Source organism: Erithacus rubecula, assembly GCF_903797595.1.
Source record: "Erithacus rubecula genome assembly, chromosome: 5".
Classification (NCBI taxonomy): Eukaryota; Metazoa; Chordata; class Aves; order Passeriformes; family Muscicapidae; genus Erithacus; species Erithacus rubecula.
In genome coordinates this window covers 53072783-53097324 of record NC_136687.1, presented here as the reverse complement: position 1 = coordinate 53097324, position 24542 = coordinate 53072783, and the positions used below count along the sequence as shown (strand labels likewise).

Sequence of the window (24542 nt, the reverse complement as noted above, 5' to 3'; positions counted from 1 at the left end):
AGTTTTTAAGGATCTCTACCAATTTATCCAAAGTAGTTTTGACTGATTTTTAAAGGCTTAGAGGGCAAAGAATAAGTAACACAACAGCTGATTGCCATTTTTGAAGATGATTTTCCATCAGTTGCCACCTGCTTTTTGCCCCAACAAGCTCTTCTATTCACTTCCCCTCTTGAGCATTATATAAGCACCTGTTGAATCAGGTATGGTAACAGTTTGCCTTGTCCCTTTAGACTAATTTATTCTTGACTGTGGTGTTTCTATGGAGGACATAGCTCCTCACAGTGGCCTACATAGGGCACTCAGTTCCAGCTGTCTCAAAAGTCAGTTCCTCCATATCTGCCATTGCTGGAGAACTGTCCTAACCTGTCCAGTTTGCAGTGTAGTATTTTGTGGCTACTTTCCACACTGTTCACCCTTTGGCTTTTGCAAACAGTTCTTGCGTGCCCAAATGTTTCCATGGCATGGAAGGTACAGGCAGAAAGTTTGGCTGAAATTCGCTGAAGGCGAAATATTTGCTGTCTTGGCATTGAAGAGGCAGCAGTCCTGTGTGTGTGCCAATAAAATATGTCTCCCTCCCCATAGCAAGAAGTGGTATTTTTAATGATTAAACATGTATATATAATATTTTGCAAATAAATATTTACAAAGATTTGCAAATCTAAAATATTTATTTATAATTTTTAATTCCAGAATGCACAATTTTATCACGTTCTCATAGAGGAAAATAAAAACCATACAATATGTTTTGTATAACTATCATGCTCCATCTGGTTGATGGATGATGATGTATTTTTCAGTATAATGTTATTAGAAGGGTAGAACTGATTAGAATTTGTAGTGAACTATATGCCAGGCATACATAATTTGATTGCAAGAAGTTACTTGGTTTTGCCAGGTTTTGTAAAACATCCTCTGGAATATATTACTTGCCTCCCTCCATTATTTACTGCATTTGTTTAAGCAGGACTTATGGAGCTGTTAGTGTTATTTGTTTTTTGCCTGGCATTTGGTGCCACCATTCATACGTCTCAGAATGATTTGCTTAAACACGCAGTATAGGGTTTTCTTAATTTCATTTTCCTTTCTAAATCCAGCCCTCCTGTAACACATGCCCAGATTACATAGCCGGGAACAGGCAGTTGTTCCTCCCTCTGTTGCTTTACTCATCACTTGGTGCATGTGATTTTCTGAAATGTGTCGTGTCCTAGTATTGGCATTTTAGAGTAGCTGCTCCATGAAGATTCTCTTATACACTTAATTATTTCAAGGATAGGGATTGATCCTTTTCATGCTTTTTTTTTCTTTTTTGTTTGTTTTAGAACAGTTCTATTAGGAGATTAATTTTCTTTTATGACTAAGCAGCAGCATAATTGTTCTCTTAAAAGATCATCCCATTCAGGCTAGCTCAACTGTTTTTGGTCCTTTCCCCCAGATAAATCAGAAATGTTGTCTCACCTTATTCTGATTGTAACCTCTAAAGTAAAGAGGAAAAGCAGGAAGCCTCACTAAAAACAGTGTGGTTCCCCAACATTACTAAAGAGATTCTGACAATGCTCTCATGAGCTTCCAAGTGACCATTTCTTACAGGCCATGTCTTTAGCTGCTGGGTCTTAAATGGCCACAGCTCAAGTTTTGCTGCAAAAAAAGGAAGATACTAGGATTGTACTTAAAAAAAAGAAAAAAAAAAAAGATACATAATTTGCCTTATCCTGTGTGTTAACCAAATCCATCCATCTCCTTGATGGATATGATGTCAAGGGTCATGGTCGGCAATGCTGCAAAATGCAAAGAAAATAGTATAGAAAATAGTATTTGTAGTTCGAGTTTGAAAATAATTTGCATCTGAAATTCAGTAAAAGCTTGTTTATGGCTTTAGCATAATTTGAGAGGACTCATGGTAGAAGCAGACCATCCCAAATCAGGAGCAAGAAGCTATTGCATATTTCCATACTTTCCTGAGTTTCACATCAAAGGCTCTTACAAATTGCAGAGCAAAGCAGCTACACTTAAAGCGGTTCAATATATTTTCGAAAACGCACTTGTAGGTATATTCATCCAGTGGTGATCAAATCCATCATGGCAGGGATCTCTCTTTTGTTTCTCCCCCCTTCTTCCCCCCTCTTGGAATGCTATAAAGCAGGGTGTGCACAGTAAGCAATCCAGCTGTCAGAAAGCAAAATGAAAGCCCTGTGTATGTACACAGCCTCCGAGTCCATCAGCCAGGCGCCGACATTTCATGCATGTAAATGCTGCTCAGAAAATAGCTTCTAACAATGTGGTCTGTCTTGGGTGGCTCCACTGAGCTTGTTTTATTTGCAGTGCTGCTGCCAGTATTTGGAGGAGGAAGCGTGAGCTATGTGGATGCTGAACTCCATTAAGCAGAACCTATATTGCACCCTTGAAAGGCATGTCTGGTGCATACATATCCCATTACTGCACCCTGACAAGGAGGCTGTACAGCCACATGAAACAGACTGCTGAGCTCCCATGAACAACATGATATGTTTAGGGCTCTTCAAATTTTATGGTCCAATGGCAGCTAATGATTGTTTATTGGTTATATTTAATGCACACCAGGGATAGTTTAGTATTTGATTTCTCTTCATGCAGAAAATAGAGTAAACTCTTTGTAGTCTTTATTACTTGGGCAAAGCTTTAGGTGAATATTGCGAGTTGCCACTGTGGAAAAGGAGGAAATTAAAAAGTAAAAGGAGCGTAGGGCCACGGAGCTTGTCACGAGAACTGAATGCATTGGGGTGACTCCTAGAAGGAGCAATGGGGTTTTGAGCAGTATTCCTGCATCCACACATTCCCTGATAATCCTTTGCCTGGCACTGAGCCCTGGAGGAGCTCGTTTGCTTGATGGCAGCCCAGCCTAAACTCCTAAGGTGGCAAGTCCGTGCTCACAGCGCAGCTGCGCGGGGAGGGTCACGAGGAACTCGGCAGCCCAAGATTAGCAACTCTGGGAAGTGAGTTGCCTGATTGCTTCCTTGTTTTTGAGGAGCTCATTTATGCAGCTCATTGTGCGTGTGGGTTTTTGTCTTCTAAGGCAAGAAAAGCTCAGTGTGGTACTTGTCTGATTAGCAATTTACAGCTCCGCAACGCGATTGGCGGGATGCCTGTGTTTTGATGTTTTGGTCTTAATTTGCATTTTTAATGAGGTATGACTTAAACAGGTTTAAAGTTTCATCTCTTCCTGATGGCCACCAAAAACCCCGGCTTTTACTTTTTTAAGACCCCCCCCAAGACTCATGATATTCATACTGTGTATGAGTATCATACACAGTTTCATAGAAAGGCAAGTTTTCTATTCAAACAAATAAAAAATTACATTGCATTCTTTGAAGTGTGCAGAGAGGCCTAAAAAAAAGCCTTCTTTGTTTTTCACAAGCTGTGCTCCAGCTTAGGTGCAGCCATCTCTCCTAAGGCTCCTTTTGCTCCATGCCTAGCCCTCACTTATCCTGGTGGCAGGACCTGGTTCCTCTGCTGTTTCTCATCCACAGCATCCATCTCTTGTCACTCAGTTGTTTCCTACAGCTGAAGTGACAGATATTTTAGGGGAGTGGAGTGGAAAATTTCATTCCTTTTGCTGTTTGCAAAAGGAACCAGTTGCTTTTCTCTTCTTTGCTGAGCCTGGCACAGCTTTGTGCTCATTCTGTATTTCAGCTTTCCCTGGTTTTCCCCACGTCCCAATCTATATGCATTCAAAACCAGCTGCACCAGATGTTACTGTAGGGTGTTTACCATGCTTCAAGAAGTAAAGAGAGGGTTTATGCATTTCCTCTTCCCCAGACTTTCCAAGAGCCAGGTCACTCTATATGCTGGAGAAAAAACAAGTTGATGGCAACTAAAATACATGGTTCCCAACTTCTGAGCAGCAGGGGCTGGGGGTTGTTTTGAATGTTAAGCTGTCAAAAAAAAAAAAAAAAAGGTTCAAAATATTTTCATTTAAAAAAATAAAGCCCCCACAACCCTCTGAGTCCTCTCCCACACACCAGCACTCATTATCAGTAGAAAAAAAAGTGATGGGGCTGTGTATTCTGTGATTTATATGCAGCAGCTGAGGCATAAACACCAGTTACTCACTTTTCCTGAGGGGGATGGGGTAGGTATAAAGTCTGAAATGCCGTGTAAATATGTGAGCTGCTGCTATGTGGACATCCTAGTGTAGAAATGGGGAGGGGGAGCACTTTTTACAGGGACTTCATTATCCTTGAAACCTCTATTCCTTTGTCAAATCTAGTTGCAATTGGGCGACATTTCCGATGTTATTATGAGTGATACACAGATGTCATGATCACATAAACCTTTTCCTATAGGGAATCAGACTCAAGTAGTTTCAAGTCACTCATGCTGTTCCATTACCAGCTGCATCTAAATCACCTTGAACTTCAGCAGCCACGGAGGAAACAAGATTTCCCAGCAATCGCTCTGGAAGCCTCTGTTTGCCTCTCCCATTAAGATTTTGATGCTATCACATGAAGATTCTGGATGAGCAGCTGCAGAGGCAGTTCAGGAATGACAGTCACAGAAGTGACAGTATTTTAATTTGTGACAAATAGCGTTATGAGTGTGTGTATATATATCAATACATCTCCACCACTGATGAGACCTGAAATTAATATGGTCAGGGAGGGAAGTGGGAAGGTTTCTCTGCATGTTTGAATTTATTCATATCTTGGCTTCTCCCAGTCACTGAGGTTCAGGGTATGTTTTATTCTCTTGTCAGGCATCTCCTGCTGTTCATCTCCCATGGGGCTGCTGGCATGGACTTTTCTGCTTGTTGCAAAGTCCATTGGAAAGGAAAAAACATTAGGCACTTACACTAGAGCTGTCATTTGTGAGGACTGCTATCTCCACCACCATGATAAATTCATATATACAGTTCCTGTCACTTGCCTAATCATGAAATTCCATCGGATGTTTAGGATAAGAGTGGTTTTATGCTTTCTCAGTCCTTTGTGTATAAGCGGAACTGTGATTTGCAGCATTGCAAAGACGTCGAGATATTATTATTTTAAACATCATGTGAAACTTTCTTGGAATTTACATTCGTCTGTCTTGTAACGAGTCACTTCCATTTTATCTTCCTGTCGCCTGGAATGAACTAGGAATGGAAATGTAATTTCCCAGGGGCCTTAAAAAATGTGGGGAGTATTAAATGCGGTTGAAATTAAGCGATTAATAATTTAGTTTTAGGCCATGAATCAACTTCTTGTGATAGTGCAGACCATATGCAACCCTGGAAACATTAGTGGAAACAAAGCACTCGGGAGGTTCAGGGAAATAAAACACTTTAAAGGGGAGGTTTCTGAACCTAATTAAACCCCAGCCTTCTGTTACCCAATTCATACTTCCTATTTGCACCAAAGTTTCTCTGATGTACTTGCTGGAGAAATGTCATCTCGCTTGACAGCTGACAGACAGCTTGCATTGCATCAGAGCTGCAGAGCAAAGAGGAGCACAAAGCAAAGAAGCAGCTCTGTGGATGTTCATCAGACCCTTTGCCTAAAAAAACCCACGGTTTAAGGAGTTTTTCCAACAGATGCAGAAAGCCTTAGCAAACAGGCCTTGTGCCATTTTCTCCCTGCTTCCTCTAGAGGTAATTATCTTACTCCATCAATAGCGCTGTCAGAAATTGGGCACATAATTCAGCATTAAAATGAACAAGCAATGTAATATTTCCTGTCTCCCACCGGCGTGTTTTGCAGCTCATTCTTCTCTGTCACTCTCTCACTCTTGATCTATGTCCTGGGTGCAGTCCTTGAATGCCTTCTTTCCCCTGTGTTTCATTACAGATGTTGGCTCCGACTTGACACCTACTTCATTTGGAGCTTTATAGGACCGGCGACCTTGATAATTATGGTAAGAACTCCTAATTAACTACTCCATCTCTCAGGTCAAGAAATAAAACTTTTGCTGTCCCTTTTCTCTTTATCTTTAATTTACACAGATTAATTTGAGGAAGGCATGTTCTTCTTTGACCCCACCTGGCATAGCAATTAGACCCTCATTATGAGAGGCTCTTGGCATTGCAAAATGCTTGATCAAAATGGACCAGGGAGCTTCAGAACAGGCACTTGCAGAGTTTAGTTTCTACCACTGGACATTTAGAAGTGCCAAACTGTTTCAATCACACTTACTGCTCACACACTTTTTGAATTCCAGAGTGAAGTTTTGCATTGATAATGCTAAAACAAAACAAAACAAACAAACAAAAAAAAACCCCAAACACACACCACAAAAAAAAAGGGAAATCTGGGAAGGGGGGGATGAGGAACAACTGAAACTGGAAAAGAAGTTTGAGGGCTTTTCCTAACCAGCTGAAGTAGAAACTTGTGTGACTTCATGTTTAGCCCATTGCCAGTATATCAGCTAGCACAGCAACAAGGTAGAGAACCCAACTTCAGAGACAGCTGGAGTTTTCTTATACTTTAATCACTACAATATGGCTTAAATAAACCATCCTTTGTTTTGACTAGACTACAGTTTGGCTAGCACAGAAAACCAGGCGCTCTCACCTCAATGCAGACATTGTCTCTGCTTCTTCTGCTTCTCCTGCAACTTGGGAGCCATTTCAGCAGGCTTCCACATCAGGAAAGGGGCCTGCCACTAACTACAACTCTTGGGGTTTTTTTTTCCCCCTTAAGCAATTCATTCATAAAAAGTTATCTTCCCTTTTTGATTATGTCTCAAATCCTAGGCTGAGATTTTGGGAAATTCCTTTCCAGGAATTGGCCACCTTGTGAACACTGAGGCATGAAAACAGCATCCCATCTTTTACAGAACAAATCAAATAATTTTTTCTTTTTGTTTTCAAATTTGCATTTTGCTAAGCATTAGTTGTGATTTCCCTGCCCATCTGCCCCATTACAATGTGTTTAAAAGATGTATTCACAGAAAAATATGCTTTTATGCTTCATTACAATGGAGGTGGCTATGTAAGATGTTTGGAGTGACTTTTCACCATTGTACACCTCTTAGACACAGAAAATTCCTTACAGCAAGTATTTTTAATTTTCCATAATGCTGTTTGAAGCACTACAGTTGAGGCTAGAGCCAGCCTTGTATCAGCAGGGCCACAGCTCTGGTAAGGCTGTGGCATCACCAGTCCTGTAATCTACAGGTCAGGTCACCTTGTAAAATGTTCAGAAATTTTCTGTGATTCAGTCACTATTAAGCTGGACTGTGAGCTAATTTCCTGCAGTAACCCATCTGTTACAGAGTAGAAGCTGACTTTCTCCCCATCATGTGCTGTGTCACATAATCCTTTTTTTCTTTTTTTTTTTTTTTTCTTCCTCCATTGCAGCTTAATGTCATCTTCCTTGGGATTGCTCTCTATAAAATGTTTCATCATACTGCCATACTGAAACCTGAATCTGGATGTCTTGACAATATCAAGTAAGTGCTTTTTCTCTGCCTGTTTCTGTCTTTTGCTGTTTATTCCCTCATGCCTCTGGGGAGCGAAACAGGGGAACCAGCTCTGCCAGCAGCAGTGCTAACCAGGGATAATACCTTGGGCTATGGCACTGCAGAGTGGTTTCTAAAAGATACCCAGTGGCTGATGATGAAGCACTATACTGGAATTTGGCTGCCATTGTTGGCATGTTCCATTCAATTTTTGCAAAGCCACATTTTCTGTCCTTGAAGCAGGTAACCTTCTAGTCAATGTAAAGGAAATTGTGCCCAATAATTACCAGCTAATTATTGCAGTCTCTACAGGGAAGGTGTTGAAACTGTTGATTATTACTACTTCTGTGTGCTCTGAGGGCGGCTGCCTTACTTATTTTGTGTTTGTTTTGGCCCCTGACAGATTCCATGACCCAAATTCTCCCCCAGAGTCTGATTGCTTTCAGCAAAGTTATTGAGGATTTGCCTGGAGGTGCCCACATCAGCGGGTGGATGTGCTTGCCAGCCAAAGCATGTTTTGTCCTTGTACTGGGTTAGCATCTGAGCCTGGGCATCTTACTGTCTAGCAAGCTGCTTCATTATATTGATAGAGTATTAGTGTGTGTCAGTGCCTGTTTATTCAACTACCTCTGGCTTTAATTACTCTCTTCAAAAACACAAGCGAGATTTCAGGTGCAGTGCATTATAAGATGGGGAGCCTGCTAATTAATAAAACTATCTAATGAGCTTCAGGAGGAAGAAATTGTTGGGAGTCAGCACTTTAGTACTCACCCAGGAAAGGAGAGTGTGGTGCAGCGTGGTTTGAAGTGGGTTCTGCTCTCTTTCGTGGTAGGAAAGGGAGAAGAGGTGTAAGGGGAGCTTGTTAGGGGATGTGTGAATTGCACAGTTGCAAGGCAGCTCTCAGCAAGGCTGTGGTTCTTACTGCTGAGCCACTCTTGCATGTACGGCTTTCATTTAAACCAGGTCAGGGCTCCCCTGATAGCTTTCTCAGCAGGCAGGGCTTGCAGTGCCATTGGTGTGCCACAACCTGGCGTGGTCCTTGGGCTGAAGTTTTAGTTTCTTAGGTGCAGCTTCTCCCTTGAGGGCTGAGAGGAAAGGGAACTGGAGTCTGCACCAATGCAGGAGACCCCAGTGAGCTCAGAAACTCTCAGAGCCCTCGTTCATCCAGGTTGTGGGGAGTCTGCTCTGCAGGGAGCCTCAATTTCTCCTGCCACCACTCTGCTGCAAAATGAAATTAGAGGACCAATCCCTCCTGGATGTCCAGGATTGATCCCAGAAAGATAGTCTGTCATTTGGTCTTGGATAGGGCATTAAAGACATGGTACATTTAATAACATTTATTAATATGGCTACTTGTCATGCATTAGTGCTAAGGCACTGCTCACTGTGAACAGTCTGAGCTTACCCACACAGAATAATCTTAGAGTATGACATTTAAATTAAAAACTGGGAAGAAAAACACAACAAAACCCTTATAATTAAAGCAGAAATAATAAATGCCTACTTGAGCTAATCTCTAGTATCTTTGTTTAAAATGCCAGGAATTTATACAACCAGTTACATCAATTATAATGTCATTGTAAAATATTTTATAGGTTCCTTGGCAGATGAGTGTTTATTCCTCGTTTGACTTCATTAAAACGTTTTGAAAACACAGGCAATTAAAATACTTTTAAGTATGTTGCTGATACTCTTCCAAATGTGTTGCTTCATTACAAATTACTTTTTATGCTTGAGAAAATAAGAGCAACATAACATAAACTCGGGAAGACCCCAGGCTCACTCTAGGAAGTTTCCAAGCATTTCAGAACAGACTTGATTGTAATTTCTGAATACCTAAGCAGGACATCATTAAGTCTCTAAATTCAAGACGTGTTGTCTCAGTGTTGGATGTGCTTGAGTTAGGAGGAAGTGCAGACTTGTAACAGAGAGGGGAATTCACCTTGGAGGGAGGTTTCCTAGGGAAGCAAGGGGTTTGCAATCTCTAGATTTTTCATTAAGATCATAGTTGTATTCTAGATACAATCAGAGTCTTGTTACAGGTAAGAGCGTGGTCCTCCTGCACAGTCATTGGCTCTAAATCAGTTAGTTGCAAAATGTGGATGTGTTACAGCAGCTCTGGAATAAAAAGCCACAGAACATGTTATTTCACAGGGGACCACAAAGATCCTTTCTGAGTTTCCCTCCCTGGGTCTACAGGGTTAGCAAAAAGGCACCCAGGTCCCAGAGCCTTGTGTCTTGTTGTATCAGTTTATATTTAATGAAAAAAACCAAACCAAGGGCCTGTATTGGAGGGCCCCTTGCTGCCATCTGCATGTGACAGCTTTACAGCACATGGAGAGCTGAATGAGAGTTTGTTCTCCCAGCTCATTTCCTAGCATTACTCTGTGTTAGGCTGTGCTGAAGCTCTCTCAACATAAATCCTGAGCGCGTTTAACAACAGCAAAATACTTGATTCCCTATGGCAACGTAAAAATAAAGGCCATAAAATATTTTAATAGGCTGTTAATAAGCACCCCTGCAATCTGGTCCTTGCCTATGTCACTTTAAAGGTTAGAAATACATTATGAAGTATAGAAAATAGAGAGCCAAATAACTCCACTTAAATTAATGAACTTGATAAGGGATCAGGTGTCACCTGGGATACCTTTAATTACTGCACCAACAGAAAAGCCATTCAAAGGGCAGTGCCTGAACCAGATGTTGTGTGGCTGATAGATTTGTAGGTACTGTGCAAAGTTGTAAAAATAAACTTCCCTAACCTTCAGGAACAGTCCCTGGATTATTGTGCCAGCATGGGAGATTCTGACATTCCTGTGGTGGGGCACTGGTTACCCAGGGGTTGCCCAGCAAGAGATTTGATGAGTACAGAGCAGGTTTATTTTTGTCCTTGTTAAGTTTTCTGGCTTAGCCCAGCACATTCAAGAGGGAAGTAGGGTAACCACGTACGTGGGTCCTTCCACCTGTGCCAGTGGCATCCTCCCTGTATGACAGGTTGGTACTGAGCTGATTCACTGGGTTGTGCCCACTGACACAGCAAGACTCATGCTCTAGTCCTTCTTTTGAGGCATGAAGCCAGGAAAAGATGTGAATCTGTGTATGTGAGATATGTTGTTCAGAGCTGCAAGAGTTTCTGTGCCTGCCACTGATGCCAAGAAGACACTGGCTTCCATTTCATAAGAGTTACCATCCCCAAAACTAGCATGCTTTTACCTAGGCCCTTATGAAAGAGTTCTGTTTGGTGTCTTCCTTCAGTATATTTACATAGACATTTTAAGGATTTGTCCAGAGTGGGGATCTTTTCTGCCCTTTAAAGATCTCTTTAGTATGAAGTGACACAGACAAGAATGCCCAAACAGCTGCCTCTTGGATGGTATGTGTAACTTCTCACCATGCCTCCCCAAACACAGGCTGGAAGGGGGTTTTCCTTCCCAGCCTTATACAATGGCTTTTTCTGGGTGCTTGAAGTCCACTGTGGCCATTGCTCTTTTATCTGTGTGTGGCTTGTTGGCAAACACAGGTGAGCAGAGATGGACAGAGAGGAGCATTGTTCAGTCCTCGGCAGCTCTGCCCACATCACACGCATCTCATCTGAGGCTAAAAGTGGGATGCAAGGGGTGCACAGAAAGGCTCTTGAGCACAAACTAATTTACTGTCAACAAATGTACCCAGGAAGGTGTTGTTTTGGAAGATTGATTCCCCCAGCCCTTACGAGCTTGCAGGGAAGGCACATCTTCCAAGCCAGGGACTACGTAAGCTTTTTGGATGGCGAAAGCCTGCTGTGCTGCTTGCACCTGTAGCCTGTGAGGTGGAGGCTGTAGGCATATCAGCACAGTACTGATGCACTCTTGCTAGCAGATGGCTCCTCATGAGGATGTGTTACCAGCTGGAATTCTTTAGAGCAGCTGTGAGGCTGTTTTACCGGAGGTTGCTGCTGTGCTGAGTGATTTCTGGAGCTGAGCAGCTCAGAGTCTCTCCTCCGTGCTTTTCCATTGTGCCAGGAAGATGTTAGATGTGCAAAATGCCTCAGACTGTCGCAGACAAGACTGCCCTGAATCGTTTTCATATTCACATTCCTGTAGGAAGCCTTATGTGGAAGGGAAAATACATTATATGATAATAGTCCAGCACGGTTCCATCCATCCATCAGCTCCTTTCCAGGTGGTCAGCCCTGTACTGTGGCAGCTTGCACACCAGGTTTCCATCCAGCCCATGCCAGATGCTGCAGCACAACAAACCATCCACCTTTCCAGATGCTTAACCAGCATTCTCTGTGCAAAACAGGACGAAGCCCCTCCTCAAGTGCCTTTGCATTGTGTGGCAGTGCAGGTCTGCTTGTTCTGCAGCCATTTAAATACTGGTCATTCAAATCACTGTGGTTATAGTGAAGGGAAAAAAAGAGGAGCTACACTGATGGTAATCCAGATGTGCTCTTGAGGATATCTAGGGAAATCTAAGATCTTGTCCTTGCTGCAAACTCTCATTTTGAACTGTATGTGGCTCTTTAGTTAACAATGTGGAAAACTGCTGGAAGATTGGGAGGGGAGAGCAGTCATTTAGCTAACAAAAGGCACATCCTACAAGCAGATTGAGAGGGTTCATCAGTGGGGGGCAGCAGGTGCTGCACCTGAAGTTACAGTGGAGTTTTCCAAATGGCTGGAGGGGAGAGGATCTCTCTCAGCAGAGACCAGAAGCCACCATTTTCTCTTCCTTACAGACAAAACCTTTCCTTTGAACTTCCCATGGGCATCCATCCCTTGTCTCCCTGGTGCTGCATGGCTGTGGTTGAGTCTGTCAGTGTTTCTCCAAGCCAGACCAGACTTCCTGACATTCTTCTGTGCTGTAGTATGTGGCAGCAAGATTTTTTTTTGTTTACTTTGGAAGAGCAACACGTCAGCTGTAGCTGCCAAGTGCGTTTGCAGACCATGAGAAAGAAGGCAAGAGGCAAAAGGGCATTGCCAGTTTGTTTCCCTTTATGTCCAGTTTTACTGTGGTGTTGTTTTAGTCAGGGTATAGCTTGGGTTGTGCCATAGGCCACCTGGATGCTCTTTAGAAAGCACAACATGTGGGGACCCCTTCAGAGTGTGAGGCTGTAGTCCAGGGTTTGTTGGAAAAACTCAGTGCAGTAGAAACTCACCTGAAAGTCATTCTGGAAATTTAATTTTCTTTCCTTCAGGCAGGGAGGCCTGGGGTCTTAGCTGGGAGCACCTTTTGTTGCTGAAGAGGCATTGTTAATTAGGGTCCTTGAGACAGTTCAATCCTGGCATTAATCACTGCAGTTCTGCTGCACTTTTCTTCCTCTTCTGGAAACCTGCTCCCATCCCATCTTCCACAACAGAAGAATAAGCACCATGTCAAAACCATGAAATTCCATAGAAAAGCATGTATTTATTCTGAGCACACAGGAGATAATGTTTTTAGACATTGTGACTGGATTCACAAGAACACATGCTGAAATCCCATTAACAGGGATGAAGCAGCAATGTCCAGCATTGCAGCCTTAAGAAATCAATCCTCAAATGACCAAAATGAGCCTTCCTCAGCTTGCTGGCTGCCATGGAAATTTCAAATGGTCCACAGCAAAAGGCACAAAGCCCTGGTGTAATGACTAAACAAAAATGTATGTGTTCTCTCAAGTTTCTGAGTGGAAACAAAACTCACACCATACTCCTCTATTTTGTTTTTTGTTTTGTTTTTTTTTTTCCTGTAGAAGTCTCTTGCTAAAAAGCTTGCAAGAAATGAATCTAAGAATGCACAACTTAACAGCCAAAAGTAGGAGCCAAATGTAAAGATTTAACCTTTTTACTATATAAAACCTTGCAAAGCCCAGTCTGGGCTCTTTCAGGGTGTCTGGCCCAGGCTGTGGGAGGTGAAGAATGGGGAGCACCAAGCACAAAACTGAGAAGCCCCTTTTGTAGATGTGCCTCTTTTAAAACTGTTGCCATAGCTTGCTCTCCCCATATGTTGTATGGGTGTAAGTGATTATCTGCTCATTTTCGTGCTTCAACATATGTATTTTATTTAAAGAGACATGACTAATCCCAGCCCCCAGATTAGCTTGTTGTTTCAGTCCTGTGGGTTTGCTTAAATCATAAAAAAAATCCTGAGTTAGGTGGAAAATTGAAAACAAAGGTTAAATAGAACTTCCAAAAATCATCTGCAGAAATGTTTAAATTAAATCCTTGATTCAACACAGCGGTATTGTGCTGGCAGGAACAGAGGTTTACCAGTCTAGTTTTATTTACTCAGCTGATTGAAATGCAGAAAAAAGTAAACATCCTGGGTTTGGTGCAGTGGGGAATGAGTTAGACTTCTGAAAATGCAAGATTTTTTTTTTCTCCTTTGATATGAAGAGCTTACATTACTAGTGAAGAACAATAATTTGTAGCAGGTATGCTTTTACTAATGGAAGATTAATTTGTGCTTTGTTCTAGCCATTTTAGAAACAAAACAAAGTAGGAGACAATAAGGATTATTTCAGCTTTTTCTATGGAGATTTAAGATTCTCTGTTGGTTTAGAGATCTTCCTTCTTTAATCACAAAATGCTACAACTTGGAAGTAGCTTGTGATAACAAAGGGTCTGGAACTGAATGTGTTTAGGTGCAAAAGGTCCATTTCTTTATCTTCAGAGTGCTCAGATCTGTGGAATAAGGGCTGAGAGTCTGGCAACATGAACACCCCCTATTAGGAGAAGCAGGAGTGGAAAGGAAGTTTTCATATACCCATGTCCTGACTGGACATTACCTGTAGCTAAAATAAAACAACAGTGCCTGTACAGAGAGAGCTCTCTTGAAAGATTTTCATGCAGCCCTACTAACAAAACAGAAAGATTAACTGAGTGGGCTGTTCAGGCAGAGGGCATTGAAAAATCTCTCCTTCCCACCCTGCTGAGCTATATGCTGCATTTTTGGACTCCTCTGACTTTAGGGACAGCGGGCCCAGAACACAGCAGCTCCAGGAATGGCTTCTTGAGAGGAATCATCCATGGATTCCTGTTACAGGAGAGATTATCTGATCCTAGGGAACCAGAAGAGCTCCTGAGCCAGTGTTTGGGTCTGTATAAACTTGGATGAGAAGAAGGGCTTGGAACATGCACACAGCACATTCTCTGTCACCAGAAATCTTAACAGGAGTGTTCTGCAATGATAACCAAATAATCTGGGGAATTTGGAAAATGAGGAATAGCTTTTTCCTCCTTTGGAAAGCCTATCCCTCCACAAAGTTTAGATATTAGCCATGGAGTACTGAGCTGGGCATTAGAAACTTCTTCCATCATTTTCATTGTCCCAGAGTTCAGGCCATGATCTATGTGTTTTATATGGCCTTTAGGGAGAGTCCTGTGTCTTCACAGCCTGATGGTCGTAGAATCATAGATCTATAGAATATCTTGAGGATCACTGAAGTCCAGCTCCTGATTCTACACAGGAGAACACTCAAAAGGCATTTTCCAAAGGCTTCTTGAGCTCTGTCAGGGTTGGTGCTTTGACTGCCTCCCTTGGGGAGCCTGTTCCAGTGGCTAACTCCTCTCTGGGTGAAGAGATATCCAGTCTGATATCCAGTCTAAACCTGCCCTGACAAAACTTCTGGCTATTCCCCTGGATCCTGTCACTAGTCACTACAGAGAAGAGATCAGTGACTGCCCCTCCTCTTCCCCTTATGAGGAAGCTGCAACTGCAGTTGTGAGGTCTTTGCTCAGTCTCTTCTTCATCAGGCTGAGCAAGCCAAAAGTTCTCTTGGATCTCCCTGGATCCTGTGTGAGAAAGAACCATGCTTTTTACTCCCCTGTTTAACTCAGTGGTACTCCTGTATAGCCTTCATCTGCATCTCTGCATGAGCAAACTTCAACAGGCAACCTAAAGAAAACCCAGACAAACCACTTGGAGTTGGCACAAAATGAATTATGTACAAGCTTCCTACCAAGAAAAGGTATGGCACATTAATGTTTTGCCTGAGGGTTGAGTTTATGAGCACCTCAGAGAACAGAAGCCCTACCAGTGCTGGAAAAACATCTAAGAGTGTGCTTTTGTCTGCGTGCCTTTTTCCCACAGAGATGTTGATGGCAGCATCTGATTTCATTTGTTGCAATCTGCTGCTGTTTGAGTTTTTCACAGGAGGGTTTGGTTGAAACCTGATTGTTTTGGTTTGGGGTTTTGGTTGTTTACCTATGTTTTTGTGATGGTTATGTTAGTGTTGAATGGTGATTGTAAAGCACTAATGTTCCCACTGACAGGTGTCGTCCTTTCTGAATCTAAAAAAAAAAAAAAAAAGCAAAAATCAATCAGCGGTTATTGATTTGAGAGAGTCTCCTGGAAGATATTAAATACCTACAATCTTTCTGTGAACCCATAAATCATGATTATTGTTTTAAAAGGCCATACATTTTAAGCACTTTGTCAGCAAGCTCTGCTGGTGCTATTTGGGTAATACAAATGTGTCTAAAGACTTTGCTGAATCCATATAGTGTGGAAACAATTAGATATGTGGTTACACATCAGTGTGGCTTGAGTAATTGTGCCATGTCTTTGCAAAGTTAGGAGGAAGGAAATAAACAGGGTAAGCAGTTCTGAGGGTAATTAATTACTTACGGAAAATGAGATGAACTTAACAGAATTGCTCTTTCCAATTGCAATAATTAAGGACAAGTCTGAGAAAGCAGGACATGACTTCCCCTGGGTGAGCTGAGCAGAAAGGGATGATGCTCTGCCTTTGGCAGAAAAGTCCAGCCACTGGTTGCCCCAAATCATAGGCTCAGGCATCACACAGGTCCGAGGAAGGTTTAATTTCATTTATCTGAATAATATTTACAGACCTACTGGTGGGAATCAAAAGTGACTGTGGCTTTCAATATATATAAAATTACCCTTATGCCAGGTGGCAAAGCCCCAGCCTTTACAGGTCTCCAGAGCATGTAAAGGCAGGAGCTTCTCCAGCAGATGAAGCTGTGGCAGGCTTAGATCACTGACCCCTGAGATGGTTACAGATGTTTTGAGGGGACTGGCCACCCACTTTCAAAGTGCCAGAGGATGAGACTGGTAAATGATGGCTTGGAAGGCTGTGTGATGAACACCAGCAGCCTAAGGAAGGAGATTAGGCAGCCATTTGGCTTCATGCCATCCAGGTGGTAACTTTGTCGCGAAATGCGAAGGCAAAATCCTTTAAGCACTCTTTTATTGCTTGCCATTGATTTTTCTCGCCGTGAAGATGCTCCCTCACTAATTAACGATGAACCCGTTTGCTTTATGAGGGGAGTGCTGGACTTTCCAGCTCCTTCGATAAATCAATCTTTTCTAATCCTTGAAATAAAAAAAAAAAATAAAAAGAGAAAACAAAACATCCCTACTACTTCATATCAGCAGGCAGTGGGGAGACACAATAGCGCACTTTATTTTGTGTTTCCCTCCTGCTTGCCTGCAGGAAACATCTGCCTCTCTGCTTTATTTGCACCATGTTAAAATTAATTCCATGGGTCTTTCTGATTGCTTTTGAGGGGGCACATCATCCATCTGTTTTTATTTGGGTTTCATCATCCCTAACAGCTACTAAAGGTGCTGTATGCTCGGTTTGGTGTTTTTCCTTGCTATCCAAACAGTTATTTTGGTGCCCAAGGCATCGGTCCATGTGCTTACTGAGCCTTTTCCTGCTATCACAGAGATGAGGAAATACTTAGAATTGTCAAAAGAGTGATGAATCCAAGTTAAGTAAAGTTAAACCATAAAGAGTTGTATAAGATTATAATATGCAAAGTCAGTTAGTTACGTGGGGCTTTATTAAAGGCCTAGGTTTACTCTAAATGTGGCTCCAAACAACACTTGTAAATTAAATTTTTTTAAAAGCAGCACTTTTCAAAGTATAAGAAGACCAGCCATTATTCTTTTTAAATGAGACCTGAATAGCTGCTTTCTGATAACAGACTTCCTCTGTTCAGCAGCATTTTAGAACCAATCTTCATGTGAAGGTAAATTCTTGACTTACTTTTCCTGCTGCAATAAAAATGTGAAAGCTGTAACATTTCACAATATTGCTAATCTAAGTACATGAAAGTAATTTGCTTCATGTAGTACAAGCTGGAGATTGTCTGTAACTGTTTTGGGCTGTCCATGTGCATCCCAGCAATTTGGTCTCCTCATGACAAAAAGGTATTTCTTGGGGTTTTAAAAGGATAAGCAGTGCAAAATAGGGTTGCTGAGATTAGGATTAATTTTTTTGTTTTAATTCCTTAAGCATCTAAACAAGGATATAAGTAGCAAAATTTAACAACTTTTTAAAAAAAGTATTGGTCTGGAAATACCACAGGAATATAGAAAGTAAGGTGAACAATCCTTTCTCATCACTGAAGGAGAAGGTACTCTGGGAAATTGAAAGACATCTAACTTAAATAAGATTTTGAAAGAGTTTTACATGATGTGTAATTAACCTTAAGAAGTCTTTGCCCCAAGGTAAAGTCAGGGCTTTTTTAAGATTAGAAAATGAATTAGGTATTTATACAGATTGGTAGACCATCCGCTATCCATCATCTGTGCTGCAAAGAAACACAGGGGAGGTGAGCTAAGATTTCACAGGTTCAATGAATAATGCAGCCACTAAAGATCAGCTTTTTACCTTCAGGTATTTGAAAATGAAGCCTCCACCTAAGCCATCATTCAGGTTTCCTCTGCAGTCAGTAGAGAAATGCATTTCTTCAGGGAATGTCAGAGCCCCACCTACCTTAAATACTTGATGTTTTATGGGATAAATTCCTCTTTGGGGGTACCAATCTGACATTTAACTGTGGGGGGAGCAGAGTCACATAATTGAAATGCAATGGGCTTGCTGCCAGGTAATCCCTTACTGCCAGGTATTGGATGAATTTAACCAAATCTGGAGATAGTACTTTAGATGCAGCATCTCAGACTGTGCTAGGCTAGATTATCCAACAGTTTATACTTCAGCTATTGCTTACTTTTACTACTAGTGAATATAATCTCAGTTTTCCAGTCAGCACCTCTATTTTTCTGGGAACTGAGGCTCTTCCAAGTCTTTTTTCTTGTCTAAGTGATGGATTTTATGTATTGCAGATAATGACACACAGTACTACTGCAGCACTGGTAGGTTTCATAGACTTCACCAGGGGTAAAAAAACCCAAAACATTCTGAAGTAATTTTTGTCAGAAATTGTTGCTAACACAAGAGTTGAGCTTCTTACAACACTTGAGTTGGTAAAATGAGAAGGATTGTATTTCACGAGAGATATGAGAGACTAAATTCTGTGGCCCCTGGGTGTAGACACTTAAACTGGGAGTTAAGCATCTTTGAAAATCTCGCTTCTTTAGGTACCTGTTTGCTTTGGGCAGTGGATCTTAGACACATCCATGTTGGAAATAGGGTAAAAACTGCTAAGGTCTTTTTGGTAGTTTTCTCCTGAGTTGCTTTGAAGTGTTAGCCTCAAGCTCAAAGGGAATCTGAGTTTACAGTTCTGCATTTTGTCTGTACAAAGATGAAATTGAACCTTCAGCTGCCTTGAAGAAATGCTATTATGGGTTGCTGAAAAACTTTGTGAGGGTCTGGATAGTAGCAGCAACATTAAAAAAATTTCTGATTCTGTACTTTCATAATCTAGTGCTGGTTGCTTTTCAATATAAAGTCTTTACCATAAAACCTGCATGCTTGTGAACACAGTCATAGAAATCCAGGCCCTGCTCCTGCCCACGTTGCTGGGCTGACAGCTCCAGACTGTCTCATATCTTCATTTCATTAATTGCATTGTAGGGAAGCTGAGGGTTGCCAGTATGGACCAGAGGAGGTCCCAGCAGGATGGGCTGGCCCTGGCTGTGTTGACAGGGATAATGAGATGAACATGTTGAGCCATCCTCCATCTCTGGCACCCATGGGGGATTCTGCAAGGGAGGGCAGGCTCTAAAGCTCCGTGTCAGAGGGGAGAGGAGCCCTGGCAGCTTGCACATCACAGCCACACAGGCAGGGTTAGCCTGTCCCAGAAGGGCAGGGAGACCCCCCAGGAAAATGGCTGTGGCTAGTCTTGTGTCCCCACAGCAACAGGAGCTGAGTGATCCAGCTTGGTTTCCTCATCGCTGCAGTGAGCTGCTTTTCACCCCTGCTTCTCTCTGCCCTTCCCCATGAAATGGTAGTAAATAGGTCCATGCCTTGTCAGCCGGGGCTTTAGAAGATCCTGGTGCCATTATCTCCAGAATGCTGTCTGACTCATAATGTGGAAAATTGGAAGTTCCACCTTGGAAAGTAAATGGCAGTAAGAATACTCATGTAACGCACTCCAGCCCCACAGGCAGAGAGTGCTGGAGGTGTGGTGAAGCTTGGCCACTCAAACCTGTGAAAGCTGCCTGTAGTGGTTGTCCTTGGGTTTCAAAACTTGTCTTCTCCAGGAGCAGCCATGACATTTGAAAGATATTTCCAAGTCCATTGGCAGCCGTGGAATGGTAGCCAGAAGGGGTAGCTGCAACACACAGCTAGCAATGCCTGCTTCTGTGCACTCAGCCAGCATTCCCAGTCGTGTTTCAATGCCCTGGGGCAGCAGGCCAGGCTGGCTGGTGTTCCAGGCACACCTGATGCCAGTCCACCTTTGGTTTTGGTGATGGCTGGTGGGAGAAGGGAGGGGAACTAGCAGTAAACTCTATTCTCGATGTCATTAAATTTCTAATGTTGGTGTTCTTGTCTTTATGTCTATGCATTCTTTAGCTATGAGGATAACAGACCCTTCATCAAGTAAGAATGACCTGAATGGCTGATAAATTTCATTTATCAGTGTGGTCTCATGAACCAGCTGTCAGATCAATATTGAAAAATCATTAAAGCTTCTGTCATTCGCTTTTGAGGCAGAAGAGCAAACTGTGCAGGAAAATGGTCAGGCATACAGCTAAGGTGCAGAGTAAATGTGCTGCATGTGTATTGCCAACCAATTGTCACCTTATTTGCTTTATATTCTTTAATTGGATGTTCCTGGAATTCAAGGTGGAAGTTCCCATGTTAATTCTGTGTAGTACAGACTTGTTTTACCAACTGCAGCCTCTGGTCCACTGTGCTCTGTCACTGGGATTGCTTTATGGTAATATAGACACAGAAGCAAATTTTCAAAAAGGTGCATGGCTGCTATTCCCATCATTCCCCCTCTAGTTAATGGGAGTAGTGCAAGCAAATCTGTGTGCATTGGTGCATTGGAGACGTCTTACTCATTGGAGTACCTCCTAATAGTCCCTAATTGTAAATCTACTGATTTTCAAATGCACCAAAAAATGAATATTTTTCTTTCTTTATTGCAATAAAATTCCACTGCGGGAAAGAAAAGCCATGGAAAAGCAACAGCAAGTCTGTACAACAATCAAGAAAAAACCTCAAGCTGTGCCAAAAAAAAACCAAAACAAAACAAACCCAAACCTGTGAAGAAAGCCAAAAAATGCCTAGTAATTACATACCTTAGGGCATCCATACTCTTTCTCCTGCAACCAAAAAATGTAATGTGCAGTAGCACAAAATAGAAGCAAATTAGTTTTGCAATAGACTTTCAGTTTGTTCTTCTGGTGAAGAGTCCTTTGTGTTTGTCCTTCCAGCACCATTCCCATGTTCTCTTTCATTGCTTGGCTCTGTGTTTTTCTGTGGATGCAGGATGGAGCTGTTCATAGTGATCTCCACGTGCTCCTTATTGCCAGGTCTTGTTTTCTGAGGCACAGCACTGTTAACGTGTGCAGGTTGCACTGTTGGGGGTCTTCTAACCCACAGGTTCCAACACTGAAGGTAGCATATCTTCACTAAATAACTGTTTAACTCCTGCACACCTCTGCAGCCAAAGGCTCTTTAATCAGATTCAAGAATGGGCTGTGCTTCAGAGCAGAATTCTTTTCTGATATCCAGGAAATAATTTTTGAAAGACTCTGGAAGTGCAGGAAATTTTTTTCTGGGGATGAGAAAAGAGGAAAGAGGGGGGAAAAAAAGGGGGGATGTGTTTCCACTTAATTTGTTCTTCTCTTTTTTTTTTTTTTTTTTTTTTTTTTTGTGAAAAAGAACATTATTTGTATTTTATTAATTGGTATGCAACTAGGACAATAGCATGCTCTCACTGATGGTGGAATCTTGGGGAGAAAAATATCCCAAGAGACTAAAGCTATAAACTTTATCTAGTGGCTACCTTTCTGAAGGATTGTGAGAGTGTATTTTCAATTTGCAACACGCTAAATATTTATTAGAGGGATTGACTGGAAATGCTTGAAAGGAGCTGTTCTGGTCTGCTAGGTACATAATAATGATTTTTAAAGAACTGTCTTAATAAGTGGCTACCTTAGGGAGCTCTTCTGGTCATGTGTTAAATAATACATATTTTATAAACTTCAGTGGAAGACTTAATGCTGCATTTTCATTCTAACACCTAAAGAAAAGAAAAGCAACAAAACAAACAACAAAATACTTGAATGCAACACTAGTATGCTTTTGTTTGTGACAAGCCCTGCTATAAGGAAAAGGATTCAAGGCTGTGGCTGCCATGGCATCTCTACAGCAGAGGTTGTCTGAGTTCTGCAGGACTGCCTTGTCCCCCCCAGGCTGCTGCTGCTTCATCTTTCTCCCCCTTGCCCCATTCTCTGCTTAGCAGATGGAAGCCCAAACATGCCCAAACTCAGGTCACATTCCCTCAAGGCTGAAGGGGTTTGGAAACATAGGCAGGTCTTTGTCCCTGTGAGCCCTTCTGCAGCACCTCAGGGGGCCTTGGGGCAGACAAGGTGCAAAGATTGGATATCAGTGGGTTCATTTTTATGATGTTACATCTAATGATAACAGGGGATGGCAGAAGAAAACCAAAGCCTTCAGGTAAAGGGCAACCCAGGTATTCAAGGTGCTGCTTGCTTCCCCAGCTAGAAGTTGACTCCCTTCCCTGTGCAGCAGCAGTTCCTTTAAAGTTGAAGGTAATAAATTATGTGAAAACAAAGCTAGGGGCTGGACAGAGTTTCTATACTGCTTCTCACACTTGTCCTTGTATTTGAAGATCGGTTTTTGAGAAGGTAATTTAGGAGATGACTAAATGTTATTTAGTAGGGTAAAATGGAATACTCCTCCTGCCATCCCAGCAGAGCTTCCAGCTTTCCTGAAAACACCCAAAAACTCTAACATGCAGCAGTCATCCCATGTCCCCAGCTCTGCTGTCCAGGCAGAAAATCAGTGGGAGAAAGCAGGCAAAAACCTCCTGTTCTCTCTCTTTGTTGGAACAACATTTGGGGCCAAGCAGTGGCTACACCTCTACTCCCACTGCCCTCCTGAGGTGGAGCAAGTGATAATCTTAGTTTTCAGCCCACATGAAGAAGGATTGCCCCTCCTTTTCTCTGGGCAGGAGTGTGGCAGCAGCTTTAGTGAATGTAGTGTGAGTGTCTGTACGAGTGCACACACTTCCCCTCGTCGCAGGGTGCAAGAAGTGTGAAGCAGCATTGCAAAGAACATCCTTCTGTGGAGTGGATCTGGCAAGTGGGGAAGGCTTGCCCACCTGCCTGGAGCTGTTTATCTGGCTCACAGGCATATGGGAGATAGCTAAAATGCAGCAATACATGTGTCTTGGTGTTAAGTGTAAATAGAGAAGCTTATCCAGCTGGCACTCCTGTGAAACCAGTGGACACTAAAAAAAGTGAGAATCAGAGTTGTCATTTCATTTGGTCTATTTTCTTTTCCTCCATTTGCAGAAATAACATCTACATGTCATTTACATGCACACTGCTTCTACATATTTAAAAAAGAATAGAGACATTGTGGTTACAAATGTGCTTTGGTTATGATAAATTTCTATGCTCATAACACTTCCATTTGCTTGTATTTCCTCAAGCTTGAAGATTTGTAAACTGCATTCACCTTGAAGACAAAAGCTCCCTATGATTTATTTTGATATGCTATTTTCTTTTTGCTAAAACCAGAGGCAAAATCTTCCTGCCTGTAGACACGTGCCTTCTTTTGTGTAGATGAAAAACCAATCCCATTCTTTTTTTTCTTTTTTTCTTTTTTTTTTTTTCTTTTTTTTTTTTTTTTGTGTTTCTCCTAACAGGTCCTGGGTTATAGGTGCAATAGCCCTACTCTGCCTATTAGGACTGACCTGGGCATTCGGACTCATGTATATTAATGAAAGCACAGTCATCATGGCCTATCTCTTCACCATATTCAATTCTCTGCAGGGAATGTTTATATTCATTTTCCATTGTGTCCTCCAGAAAAAGGTAAGACGGCGGTTCCCGGCAGCAAGAGAGGTGGTAACGAGGTGTTTTGTTGCCTAACAACCACAGCCAACATCCTCTGTGTGCCCTGAATTCCTATCACACAGATCTATCTCTGTGCACCTAACAGGGGTGGTATTGAGACTGGAAAACCAGCCAGTTGCTGGGTTCTGACAAGGACATGTGGTAGTGGCATTTCAGCTGCCAGGGCCTGGCAGGTGTGTCAGAGGCAAGGGGAAAGGCAGCTGTCAGTTTGCAGAGCCCTGTAACAGGGCTTTGCCTGCTGTCAGCCAGATTCTCCTTCCTTGTGTGCCAGTGTGAGAAGAGAGAATCCACCAGCATCCACAAAGTGCTCACATGGCTGAGTGCTCACAGCAAAGTGGAGCTTTACATCTTCCTTTCCAGTCCCTGCAGGAAATTGCCCCTTTTGTGGCAGCACGTGTGGGTTGCTGGGTTGTAATAGGGGCTGCTTCCCCTGCTTTTTTAAGATCTGAAGGACCTGTGCTCTGAAGCAGTTAATTAGCCTTTGTATTGCTTGGGACTGATACAGTGTTTTGGAAATCTTCCTCAAAGCAAGCACAGCAAGTGCTTCTTGGTGGAAACTGAAGTATGCCCCAATTAACATTTGCAAGATAACAGTGGAGGAACTTAGATAAACTCTGAAGGGGAGGGATGTACCCCAACAGAATAAAAATTTTGTGTTTATGTAGATCGAATTTACAGTCTCTGACAATCAGTAATAAGTATTTTTAAGAACCATTTTGTTCTCTGCTTAAATTCAGTTGAACAGAACTCTTCAATTCTGTGATGTCTGCTGATAATTTGCTGTGTACATTTTAGTTTCAAAGGGCAGTTTACTGAACCATTATAAACATAGGAGAGAGTTTAAGTGGATACACTGGTCCCAGTTTCTCTGGGTAACCAGTATCTTTTAGTGAAATGGC

General features: G+C 42.2%; 1 protein-coding gene across 8 annotated transcripts in view; it reads left to right on the top strand.

The window, feature by feature from the left end:
• Positions 1-24542, top strand: part of ADGRL3 (adhesion G protein-coupled receptor L3) — a 478112-nt gene that overhangs the window by 417367 nt on the left and 36203 nt on the right. For all 8 annotated transcript variants that reach the window (XM_079307369.1, XM_079307366.1, XM_079307362.1 and 5 more), the window contains 3 exons: positions 5799-5865; positions 7310-7401; positions 23433-23601. In XM_079307369.1, coding sequence (XP_079163495.1) covers positions 5799-5865; positions 7310-7401; positions 23433-23601 — 328 coding nt within the window. The remainder of the gene's footprint in view (positions 1-5798; positions 5866-7309; positions 7402-23432; positions 23602-24542) is intronic.